This window comes from Eschrichtius robustus, chromosome 3 (assembly GCF_028021215.1).
Source record: "Eschrichtius robustus isolate mEscRob2 chromosome 3, mEscRob2.pri, whole genome shotgun sequence".
NCBI lineage: Eukaryota > Metazoa > Chordata > Mammalia > Artiodactyla > Eschrichtiidae > Eschrichtius > Eschrichtius robustus.
In genome coordinates, this window is record NC_090826.1 from 159,887,621 (window position 1) to 159,900,775 (window position 13,155).

Genomic DNA, 13,155 nt, shown 5'->3' on the forward strand with positions numbered 1-13,155 from the left:
ATGGTGTAGTACTTGCATATAACCTACAAATGCCTGCCCATATATTTTAAATAAACACTTAATACACTATAAATGTTATGTAAATAGCTGTAAATACAATGTAAATGCTATGTAAATAGTTGCCATTGTGGGGACTTCCCTGGTGGTACAGTGGTTAAGAATCAGCCTGCCAATGCAGGGGATACGGGTTTGATCCCTGGTCCAGGAAGATCCCACATGCCGCGCAGCAACTAAACCCATGTGCCACGACTACTGAGCCTGTGCTCTAGAGCCCGTGAGCCACAACTACTGAGCCCACATGCCGCAACTACTGAAGCCTGTGCACCTAGAGCCCGTGCTCCACAACAAGAGAAGCCACTGCAATGAGAAGCCCATGCACCACAACAAAGAGTAGCCCCCACTCACCGTAACCAGATAAAGCCCACACACAGCCACGAAGACCCAACGCAGCCAAAAATTAATTAATTAATTAATTAATTAATTATGAAAAATAGTTGCCATTGTGCTGCAAAGTCAAGTTTCAATTTTTGGAACTTTCTGGAATTTTTTTCCTTTCTGAATATTTCAATCCTTGGTTGGTCAAATCTGCAGATGCAGAATCTTTGGATATGGAGGGCTGACTGTAAGCGAATTTGTGGAGTACATCCTTAGTGCTAATAAAACATTTACTGAGCATAAAGCTGGAAAACATCTTATACATCTAAAATGTCCTCCTAAATCCTTCATAAAACAAGCACAAACTCTAGTTTATTATCTGCCAACCCTCTCTAAATTCTGAATTAACTTCCTTTACATACCACCTTGCTCTAACCGGGAAGCATGAATCCAAGTAATGGTCTATGGGTCTGACTCCATACAGGAGGACTGAATGGTGTTTTTAAAAAAATAACACATTTGAATCCTTTCATGCCAGCAAGCATGGGCTCTGGTTCTTCACAAACCCCACCACTTGCTATCATTTACACATTTCCTCAGGCCAGGACTCAAGGCTCTTGTTCCCTGGAATTGTTAGGGGAACTACTGAATGAAACCACCTGCCCTGGCCAGGCACAACAGTAACCACTTGCATGAGTTATCTTACAATAGGAGGTCCTGGTAAGGAACACGGAACTAACAAGCTACCACCAACCGGAATAATTCAGGAAAGATCGAAAGGAGAGAGGAGTCTCCAGTCCATATGTCCTACCAACCTCCCAGAATCCTTCTCTCTGGAATCCATCTTGGCTGAGCAATGCGTGCATCACCAGGAAAGACCCAGAGTCAGAATGATTGGCCAGAGACAAGCTGGAAACTAACCCTGTCACCATAAAACCTGAGATTGCGAGCCACGTGGCAGAGCAGTTCTCCTGGGTTCCCTTACCTTGCTGCTCTCTGCCCAGGCACCCCTTCCCAATAAACTCTCCTGCTTTGTCTGCACACATGTCTCCTTGGACAATTCATTTCTGAGTGTCAGACAAAAGCCCACTCTCAGGCCCTGGGAGGGGTCCCCCTTCCTGCAACAGAATAACCAGAGTGATATAGAGACCAACAGGCAGAATACATTCACACACTTACACTTTGGGGAGCTGCACCCCTTACCTGCCCATTCTGCAACTCTCAGAACTTTCTGGGAACTCTTTTGATATCTCAAGAGCCAGAAAATTCATTATAGTCATAAAGCATTTTTGATCAGAAATCAAATTACTCATACTGTTCATGCCCTGCTTTTTCAAAAGTGTTTGCTGGAAAGGATTTTTACTGGTTTCTGAAAGACAAAACCATCCGCTAAGCATTTGCAAACTAGGGATAAGACTGTGGTAGCTCAAAACTGGTCTTCCCTGGGCTAGAATCATGGGGTGGTTCTGGAGTCCTGAGGGTCAGGGACTGGATCCCTGCTGGGTAGCCATCCCCTGTTTGTGTGTGGATAAGTTCCTTGACTTCTCTCAGCCTAATCCCATTGGGAAATATACTGTTTATTTACACTCCCTGACATACACCAATGTTAGATTAATGTTAGATCCCTCCCCATCCCTTATTCTAGCTTGGGGAAAAAAATAACAAAACTGGACTTCCCTGGTGGCGCAGTGGTTGAGAATCTGCCTGCCAATGCAGGGGACACGGGTTCGAGCTCTGGTCTGGGAAGATCCCACATGCCGCGGAGCGACTAGGCCCGTGAGCCACAATTGCTGAGCCTGCGCGTCTGGAACCTGTGCTCTGCAACAAGAGAGGCCGCGATAGTGAGAGGCCCGCGCACCGCGATGAAGAGTGGCCCCCACTTGCCGCAACTAGAGAAAGCCCTCGCACAGAAACGAAGACCCAACACAGCCATAAATAAATAAATAAATAAATAAAACAAAAAAAAAAACAAAACTAAAAAGTACAGTTCATCCTCTGCTTAAAATTTTGTACAATTAAAAAAAGTGACATTTGCTTATATTCTCTTTTCGTTATTAGGTATCTCTTTCCATCTTTTATACAACTTTTTTTTATTAAAAAAGGTTTTCAACGTTTTTCTTTATTATTGAAATACAGTTGACTTACAATATCATGTTAGTTTCAGGTGCATAGCACAGTGATTCAGTTATATATATATATTCCTTTTCAGATTCTTTTCCCATATAGTTTATTACAAAATATTGAGTATAGTTCCCTGTGCTATACAGTAGGTTCCTGTTGGTTATCTATTTCATATATAGTAGTATATATATGTTAATTCCAACCTCCTAAATTTATCCTTCTCCCCCACCCCCTTCGGTAACCATAAGTGTGTTTTCTATGTCTGTGAGTCTCTTTCTGTCTTGTAAATAAGTTCATTTGTATCATTTTTTTTAGATTCCACATATAAGCAATACCATATGATATTTGTCTTTCTCTGTCTGACTTACTTCACTTAGTATGATAATCTCTAGGTGTACCCATGTTGCTGCAAATGGCATTGTTTCATTCTTTTTTATGTCTGAGTAATATTCCATTGTACATATGTACCACATCTTTACCCATTTCTCTGTCATGGACATTTAGGTTGCTTCCATGTCTTGGCTATTGTAAATATTGCTCCAATGAATTGGGTGCATATATCTTTACGAAGTATGGTTTTCTCTGGGTACATGCTCAGGAGTGGGATTGCTGGATTATATGGTAGCTCCATTTTTAGTCTTTTAAGAAATCTCCATATTGTTCTCCATAGTGGCTGTACCAATTTACATTCCCACCAACAGTGTAGGAGGGTTCCCTTTTCTCCATACCCTCTCCAGCATTTATTGTTTGTGGACTTTTTGATGATGGCCATTCTGACCAGTGTGAGGTGATACCTCATTGTAGTTTTCATTTGCATTTCTCTAATAATTAGTGATGTTGAGCATCTTTCCATGTGCCTTTTGGCTATCTGTATGTCTTCCTTGGAGAAGTGTCCATTTAAGTCTTCTGCCCATTTTTTTATTTGGGTTGTTGGTTTTTTTGGATATTGAGCTATATGAGCTGTTTGTATATTTTGGAGACAAGTTTTTTTAAAAATATGACTGCACTTAGCTCATTTACTTTATAAGTAGTTCTTGAGTAAATAAGTGAGTGAATCAAATAATCTCCTGACAACATAAATTAGACTTCTTTAGTATCTACTATTTCAAACTTGAAATATAGTGAGTTGTAATTCTTTGTATTAGCACTTGAACAGCACGATGTCTAACAATCTCTCAGTATTTGTTAACAGTTTTAAATGAATTAACTCAGAATAATAAAACTCAAGATAGGGAATTTCAAATATGCTGACTCATTGAAAATGCTCGTTAAAGCTACATATTTCAAATTTAATAGGAGGCAAAAGAACATCATCCTTAGAATTGCAAAGTGATGAGTTTTAACATGCACTACAATTGTTATAAACCACTATATGGAGTTCAAATACTCAGAATTTTAACTTTCCTAATGTAAATTCCTTTATCCCTAAATGTTCTTACTCCATAGAAGGATGCCTTCCCTCAGTAAAAATTTATCAAGGAATAAAGATGTAAGTGACTACTCTATCGTTAATAACTAACTAAAGAGGAAATCATTAGGAGTGGGTCTTGTTTTTGTACTAAAAACAATCATTTTGATTCTCCAGAGGACACAGACTTCTCTAGATTACCAATATCAACTCTTTGTATAAAATAGTTCTCAAGAACAAGAGATGCTTGGATGTATTCTTCCCACTCAAGGAGCAGTATTTCTGCCTCTGAAGCTTCATGGGGTATTTCTGCCTCTGAAGCTGCCTCTGAAGCTTCATGGGGTATTTCAGGTACAAGTATAAATCCAAAGACACCAATGTTTCTATCGAATCAATGCACCAGGTGACCAACTACCATGACTTGAGCACCCAGCTTTGGTAAGACAAGTTTCCTGCTTTAAAGAAACTTTCAGTTTTACTTGATTTCACGGTGGGGCAGTCTCTCTTTTGTTTGTTTCTAAAATGAAACCCTCTCCTGTTTCTCTTCCTACTCTCATTTCTTTTCAATTTCGTTAACTTGATATTTTTCTGAAAACTTCGGTGTTGACATGGAGGTGAGCCATGAGGCCCCTCTTTATCCTCCATCCCATCCCTGGGGGATCATGCCACCACTGATAGCCTGCTCTTTATCACCCCCGCAGGCTTTTTCCTGAGGCCTTTGTCCACTAGTGAGCGCTAGTTTCTAAACATCTCCACTTAGATGACCCATAGACACCACCATGTTCAAAACAGAACTGCATTCTCCAGCTATGTTTGGGCACCACCAGCCATGCAAACTAAAAACTTAAGAATCACTTAGCCAATTCCTCTGAATCCTGGATATTGTCTCTTCTAAAAATCTCTTAAATTTTCCCATTTTTATACCTTCACTGTCACCACCTTAGGGAAAGGAGAGCTAATATATTCTGTATGATTCCTATTGGTTACTAACCAAAATCATCTGGGAAGTTTCTTGAATCCTTTATAATCCATGCCAGAATCTTAGGGAGTACAGAGTTTGAATAACTTCTCCAGGTGATTCCAATATGCCTCCAAACACGTTAGTGTTTGACATATGTTATCTCAGCTATTCTTGACTGAAACCCTATGAGGTAGGTACTTTTAAACCCATTTATAGAAGGAAAAACCTCAGCCTCAGAGATGCTAAGTAACTTGGCTGTGATAAGACAACTACTAAGTGACAGAGCTGAGATTCAAAGTTTATCTGACTCCAAAATCTGTGTTCTTCTGAGTTCCCTGCCATTTACTCTTGATTTACTTGGCCAGTGGTTCCTACATTTTAAGCTGCATACGTTGTAAGAGGGTTTTTCTTTAAATGTCGGTTTCCAAGTCAAACCCACAGAAATTGATTCTATAGGATTAGATTCCAACCTAGGAATATGCATTTTAACAAGCACCCAGGAGGATTCTAAAACAGGTATCTAGGATCATGCTTTGAGTAAAAACTGATTACTCATTGGACATATTAACATTTTCCCCCCAGAATGCAAATGTAGTCATGTCTATTTTCTTGTTAACATTAAACAGATCCCAATTAGTTTCATAATAAAGTCCAAATTCCTAGTCATGGTGCATATGACCTCCACATGGTGGTCACAGTCTTATTTGTCTCATCCCCTCCTCTCCCTCACTTTCACTCTGCACTCCAGTCATACAGAACCAAATGCTTGCTCTTCAGTGACAAAGTCATGCATTTTTTAAAAAAAAATTTTACTTTATATTGGAGCACAGTTGATTAACAATGTTGTGTTAGTTTCAGGTGTACAGCAAAGTGATTCAGTTATACATATACATGTATCTATTCTTTTTCAAATTCTTTTCCCATTTAGGTTATTACAGAATATTGAGCAGTGTTCCCTGTGCTACACAGTAGTCCTTGTCAGTTATCTATTTTAACTACAGCAGTGTGTACATGTCAATCCCAAACTCCCAATATATCCCTCCCCCCCACCCTTCCCCCTTAATAACCATAAATTCATTCTCTAAGTCTGTGAGTCTGTTTCTGTTTTTTAAATAAGTTCATTTGTATCATTTTTTGATTCTGCATATAAGCGATATCATGTGATACTTGTCTGACGTACTTCGCTTAGTATGATAACCTATAGGTCCATCTATGTTGCTGCAAATGGCATTATTTCATTCTTTTTAATGACTGAGTAATATTCCACTATATACATGTATCACACCTTCTTTATCCATTCATCTGTCAATGGACATTTAGGTTTTATCTTCAAATCTCTGCACATGCTGTGGCCCTTATTTGGAAAGCCTGGAATTGTTTAAACTCAGTTACTTGCTCTGTCATTCCTCCAGAGTTAGTTGCTCCTTTCTGTGACTTCTTAACAGGAAGGTCATCGCTCATGTTAGCATTTTTATGCCCCAGTGCACTTATTTCTTAACTTGTCCACCTCTCACCACACTCTTGGTGGTAAAAACAGATAATTCCTCTTTGTATCTTCAGTGTTAGCACAGTCCTTACACAAAGTAGGCCGTTAAATATTTGGCCAATTGAAAAAAATAATAATCAACTGAACTTTGGCAGATAGTCCTAAAAGTTTAAAAATTCTGTGGATATGTTGGGTTGGCCAAAAAGTTCGTTTGGATTTTTCCATAACATATTTTGGAAAAACCTGAGTGAACTTTTTGGTCAACCCAATATTTGGACATTTTTCATACATGTTAATGAAATATATGATCAACTATATCAGTCTTTGCCAAAAGATTTCATAGACTCATATAATTGCTAGAGGAAGAGAAGATTTTGGAAGTCATGTTAGATGATATCCCCATTTTACAGATGGAAAAATAGAAACCTGAAAGAATTAAGTGACTTTCTCAAGTTTATTCAGCAAGTTCAGTGGAGACCGAAAGTTTTTCTTTCTCTGGTCTAGTTCTCCTTTCGCTCTCCCATATTGCCTGTTTTTTCTTCTTTTTCTTCCATTTATCTACTTTACCAGGAATTAACACTTATGTGAGCACCAACTGTGTTTAAGGCACTGGGCCAAATATGTTATCTCAGCATTGCATTTCTTCTCTCCTTCCATCCTCAGAACTTGGACATTTGATATGTACCAGCACTGTGCCAGTTGCCAGACATGTAAATATTCAGAAGACAGAGTTCACATTCCAACAAGCTTAGAGTCTAGAAGAAAAGACAGATAAATGTGCAGTGATTTAAGACTTGGTTTCTCAAGTGGGCACTCCATGACATCCTTGGGATTAAACACGGAATGACAATTTGGTGGCTATGTATTCAAAGGACAAATGTCACTGCTCCCTTCTTTAACAGATTTGTAGTAAGGACCAAAAACACCAATCAGAAAAAAATAAGAAAGCACACACTTGAGAAGTCTCATCCTAACTAACCTGTCATAGAACTGCCAAAAAAGAGAGTGTTCTCTGAAGGGGACCTTTTAATATCCCCTGACTCCCAAGAGAGAATAAAAATTGAGACCTCTGAGACTATAATTATTAATGCCTGAATCTGAAAAGAGACACAGCAGACATGAAGCAATGTAGTCATCCTTTAATATCATACTTTCAGGCTAGATTGACTTACACATAAATTGGGAGTGTCTTACATTTTTAAAAACACCCCTTGACTCAACTTTCATTAATTTTCTATCATGAACAAAAGCCCAAAGTCAATATTCACTCATCTAAGAATATTTAGAGAGATACATGATACTTGGTGTTAATACTTTTGGAACTCTAGAACGCACTGTGTCCTATATTCCCAATATGTTAAAACTAGGTGGGGCTGGGTATAGGGGGAGTTGGGGGAAGAGTCCCTCTCTTAGCTATGGCTCCTAACCCTTTTCTAAAATATAACAATACAAAAGAAAAGACAATCAAACTCACAAAAGCTTTTATATAAAAGAGCTCAGCACAACACTACAGACTAAGTTAAACTGATGTTTATAGTTCACTTGGCTAATAGGAATTTTCAATGACTTCGAGATGCTAATTTTGTAAAATAAGCCTCCTGTGGAGACTGGATAAATTAATATTTGGTATTCATCAGTAGATAATGAGGATTACATAGGAGCAGTCAGCTCTGGGCATTGTAGGTCCACTCAGTATGTAACCTAGCAGACCCAGGTGGCCAGGGCAAACTTCCCGCAGGAGGGGTGGCCTTAGGTGAAACCCAAGAAATGGAGACAAGAAGGAAGGCTGTGCCCAGGAAAGGAAGCGAAAGGTAGGAAGACCCTGAGGCCCAGGAAAGTGTGCTGCTTTTAGGTCCCAGGAAGACATTTAGACTGACATCACAGCATGGAAACTGGTAAAGGAGGGATGTCAAGAGATGGCAGGCAGTGGACTTGAATCTCATGCATATCAGAAGTTTGTGCAGAAATCCCTCAGGTCCTCAAGAAAGTTAGTCTCTATATTGTGTAGAAAAATAATTCCTGACCCAAGCCTGAATTTTGTTAAAAACATGCAGTACAAGGATTTATACCTTAAATCCTTGCAAAATTCAGAAGCAGATTTTTTTTCTGGAGTAAAATTAATGGAGAGGTTTCAGAAATCAGCAATATGTTCCCCGAAAGTGCCCCTCCTCTATACGAAGCCTACTATGGGTCCTGGAGGAGGCACACTGAGACCTCAGGACCAGGGTCTGCTGGGAGGAAGGGGGCAGGAGAAGACCAGAGCCTGATTAGGGGATAGTTCTGGGGTAGGGAAATCCAGAGAGGGAAGCCCAGAGCTATGGGCTTTGTGAGAGACTGTAGTGATTCAGAATTTACATGCCATCCTGGGGCTCATTGCTAGGGCACAAGATACTCAGTCTGTTGTCATAACTCTTAATCTAAACATTGCCACCCCATTCCAGTCTGTGCAGAAAATAAAGGTGGGTCTGCATCAACAGCTGAAGTCTAGTGATGGAAGATACTCATGTTATTGGATAAAACAAGGGCAAAGTACGGAGGCAGAGGCTGACAGCAAGCAGGGCACTGGAGGAAACAGCTACACAAGCTCACCCATACTGTGGAGGGGTTGGACAAGGTATGCAAACGTCATGGCACTGCTCCCCACTTAGGTGGGCAGCCCTTACTATAGCAGCCCTAACCTGGCCCTTGGAGCTAAGAATAAGAAAAGAGTAAGCAAGGCCTGGATTTGAACCCAGCTTGACCCTTTACTAGATGGGTTGATTATTTAATGATTTTGAACCTATCATTTCACCTGTAAAATAAGGATAATAACATCTGCTTTAGTGTAAGAGTCAGTGAGATAACATTAAATACCTTACATAGCAGCTGGCATATATTGCTATACAAGAAGTGATACCTGCAATAACAAAACCAGATAATATCTAAAACCGGTCATTTGTGGAGGGTCACAAATAGTGACAGTGGTCACAGTCCACTACGAGCTGGAAATGTAGTTTTAAGTCCTTTCTGTGACAAAAACTGACTACCAGGATAATGAGACAATCAAATGAAAATAGAATAGCTGACTCTACCCGCAGTTACTAGTAAATACCATCACTGAGAACTGCATGCTACAAACAAGAAAGCTTCTGCATAATAGCTAGATAACCTAATATCCCAGACTGCAATATTTCTAAAAGAGTGCTCAGAATAAAGTACTTCACTTATAATGAGGGACAAGCCTGGTTCATCTCATGTAGTAAATGTCATGGTTATTGAAGCAAAGAGATCACAGTGAAAGTTCATCTTATAGATAAACACATGATCAATTTTCAACATTCTATAAAAGTAAAACACAATAATTATTTGTGAATATGTCCTACAACTTGTTATTTCTAATCTGATGAGAAAGAAAGGATCAAAAATCTCATTACAACTCTCTGATAAAATATATTTGCTCTGTATGTGATGTCACTTATTTTGTTACTATTACTATTATTATGATGATTACTGCATTGGTCTCAGATATTTTGCTGTGTTTTACTGGGTCCTCTATCAAGCCACACTTTTCCTAACTATGTTATACAAAAAACATGAGCAGTCAAATCACGGATAAGAAACAGACATGGGGGGCAGCGTTTCCCGAGCACCGGGTAGTGCGGCCTGGCCACTGGGGCTGGACTCCCGGGCAGCACCTGCAGCGGCGCAGGTGGTCACGGGTGCGCAGGGGCTCGGTCGCGGGCTGCCGGGCCATGCAGCGCGGAGTTTGCGGCCGGCTCGCCTCAGCGCTGAGGGGGACACGCGCACAGCCGCCCACGGTCGCCCAGAGGTGTGTGCACGCGTCGGTGTCACGGCCATCCCCAGACCAGAGTGAGCGGACGTGGGAACCACCCCGCGCCTTCGACCCAGCACTGCTGGAGTTCCTGGTGTGCCCGCTCTCCAAGAAGCCGCTCCGATATGAAGCATCGACAAATGAATTGATTAACGAAGGGTTAGGAATGGCCTATCCAATTATTGATGGGATTCCTAATATGATACCACAGGCAGCTAGGATGACACATCAAAATAAGAAGCAAGAAGAAACGGAGCAGCACTAGATCATACGTAAAAACGACCACACACACAACTGAATTTTCTAAATACCATCCACCTTTTAAAAAGTCAGAGTGGCGGGTAATAAGTGGAGGGGAAGAATGTTTCTGTCTCTTCCTATGTTGACTGTCCTTATTCCGTTGGTCTCGTTAGCAGGGCTGTTATACTCGGCCTCCGTGGAAGAAAACTTCCCACAGGGCTGCACTAGCACAAGCAGCCTGTGCTTTTACAGTCTGCTCTTGCCGATCACCATACCCGTTTATGTGTTCTTCCACCTTTGGACTTGGATGGGTATTAAACTCTTCAGGCATAATTAATACAACCAGAGCCAAGATGGTATATCCTAATGATAGGCTTGAGGGTCTGCCTCTGAAAGCTCAACTACATGGAAATACTGGACACCCACTTAATGTGCAAGAAAGATGCTTTGCCTAACTTCTGTCAGAGGTTTAGGATTAGGGGAGGCTTAAGCTGCAGAGGCTTCTTTATTGTACTTTGGTTCTGCCCTTGTTTTTTGAAGGTTCTTATTTATACCTGGGGTATCAGGAGAAACATTTCAACAGAGTGTCTTGTTGGAAATTAATAGCCCCAGCCATCATCTGATGACTTTATGTCTTATCCCATTCATAATGAAAAGTTACTAATTTGAAATCTTAAAAAACAAACAAACAAACAAAAAAAAAACAGACATGGTTCATAAACATGGGTAAAGATTTTCAACCTAACTCATAATTTAAAAAAAGATAATAAATACCACTTTTTTTTACTTGATCAGATTGGCAAAGATAAAGAATTTGGTAATACACAAAGTTGGCAAGAATGGATAAACCAGGGCTTCCCTGGTGGCGCAGTGGTTAAGAATCCGCCTGCCAATGCAGGAGACACAGGTTCGTGTCCTGGTCTGGGAAGATCCCACATGCCGCGGAGCAACTAAGCCCATGTGCCACAACTACTGAGCCTGCACTCTAGAGCCCGTGAGCCACAACTACTAAGCCCACATGCCACAACTACTGAAGCCTGCACGCCTAGAGCCTAGGCTCCTCAACAAGAGGAGCCACCACAATGAGAAGCCTGTGCACCACAACAAAGAGTAGCCCCTGCTCGCCACAACTAGAGAAAGCCTGTGTGCAGCAACGAAGACTGAATGCAGCCAAAAATAAATAAATTTATTAAAAAAAAAAAAAAGAATGAATAAACCATAATTTAAAAAGACATATGTGGAGACTGGTTCAAGATGGCGGAGGAGAAGGATGTGCGCTCACTCCCTCCTGCGAGAGCACCAGAATCACAACTAACTGCTGAACAATCATCGACAGGAAGACACTGGAATTCACCAAAAAAGACACCCCACATCCAAAGACAAAGGAGAAGTCATAATGAGATGCTAGGAGGGGCGAAATCACAATAAAATCAAATGCCACAACTGCTGGGTGGGTTACTCACAAACTGGAGAACACTTATACCACAGAAGTCCACCCACTGGAGTGAAGGTTCTGAGCCCCACGTCAGGCTTCCCAAACTGGGGGTCTGGCAATGGGAGGAGGAATTCCTAGAGAATCAGACTTTGAAGCCTAGCAGGTTTGATTGCAGGACTTTGACAGGACTGCGGGAAACGGGGACTCCACTCTTGTAGGGCACACACAAAGTAGTGTGTACATCGGGACCCAGAGGATGGAGCAGTTATGCCATAGGAGACTGAACCAGACCTACCTGCTTGTGTTGGAGGGTCTTCTGTGGAGGTGGGAGGTGGCTGTGGCTCACCGTGGGGACGGGGACACTGGGAGTGGAAGTTTCTGGGGGTACTCCTTGGTGTGGGCCTACCCAGAGTCCGCCATTGGTCCCACCAAAGAGCCAGGTGGGCTCTGATGTTGGGTCATGTCAGGCCGGACAGACAACAGGGAGGGAGCCCAGTCCCACCCATAAGCAAACAAGCAGATTAAAGTTTTACTGAGCTCTTCCCACCAGAGCAACACCCAGCTCTACCCACCACCAGTCCCTCCCATCAGGAAACTTGCACAAGCCTCTTAGATAGCCTCATCCACCAGAGGGCAGACAGCAGAAGCAAGAACTACAATCCTGCAGCCTGTGGAAGAAAAAAACACATTCACAGAAAGATAGACAAGATGAAAAGGCAGAGGGCTATGTACCAGATGAAGGAACAAGATAAAACCCCAGAAAAACAACTGAATGAAGTGGAGATAGGCAACCTTCCAGAAAAAGAATTCAGAATAATGATAGTGAAGATGATCCAGGACCTCAGAAAAAGAACAGAGGCAAAGATCAAGCAGATGCAAAAAATGGTTAACAAAGACCTAGAAGAATTAAAGAACAAACACCTAGAAGAATTAAAGAACAAACAAACAAAGATGAACAATACAATAATTGAAATGAAGAATACACTAAAAGGAATCAGTAGCAGAATAACTGAAGCAGAAGAACAGATAAGTGACCTGGAAGACAGAATGGTGGAATTCACTGCTGTGGAACAGAATAAAGCAAAAAGAATGAAAAGAAATGAAGACAGCCTAAGAGACCTTTGGGAAAACATTAAACGTAACAACATTCGCATTATAGGGGTCCTGGGAGGAGAAGAGAGAGAGAAAACATTTGAAGAGGGAGAAAATATTTGAAGAGATTATAATCGAAAACTTCCCTAACATGGGAAAGGAAATAGCCACCCAAGTCCAGGAAGCACAGAGAGTCCCACACAGGATAAACCAAAGGAGAAACACG

The 13,155-nt window shown here is 41.2% G+C and overlaps 3 protein-coding genes across 3 annotated transcripts in view; 2 read left to right on the forward strand and 1 right to left on the reverse strand.

The window, feature by feature from the left end:
- PLD5 (phospholipase D family member 5) overlaps positions 1-13,155 on the reverse strand; it is a 474,233-nt gene that overhangs the window by 242,486 nt on the left and 218,592 nt on the right. The gene's annotated exons all lie outside the window — the stretch shown is intronic.
- LOC137761572 (protein preY, mitochondrial-like) lies at positions 10,083-10,510 on the forward strand. The gene has a single exon (XM_068538502.1). It carries the CDS (start codon positions 10,083-10,085, stop codon positions 10,425-10,427), a length of 345 nt encoding a protein of 114 aa, XP_068394603.1. The 3' UTR covers positions 10,428-10,510.
- On the forward strand, positions 10,524-11,037 carry LOC137761573 (phosphatidylinositol N-acetylglucosaminyltransferase subunit Y-like). Its single transcript, XM_068538503.1, has one exon. The coding sequence runs from the start codon at positions 10,524-10,526 to the stop codon at positions 10,737-10,739; it is 216 nt and encodes a 71-aa protein (XP_068394604.1). The 3' UTR covers positions 10,740-11,037.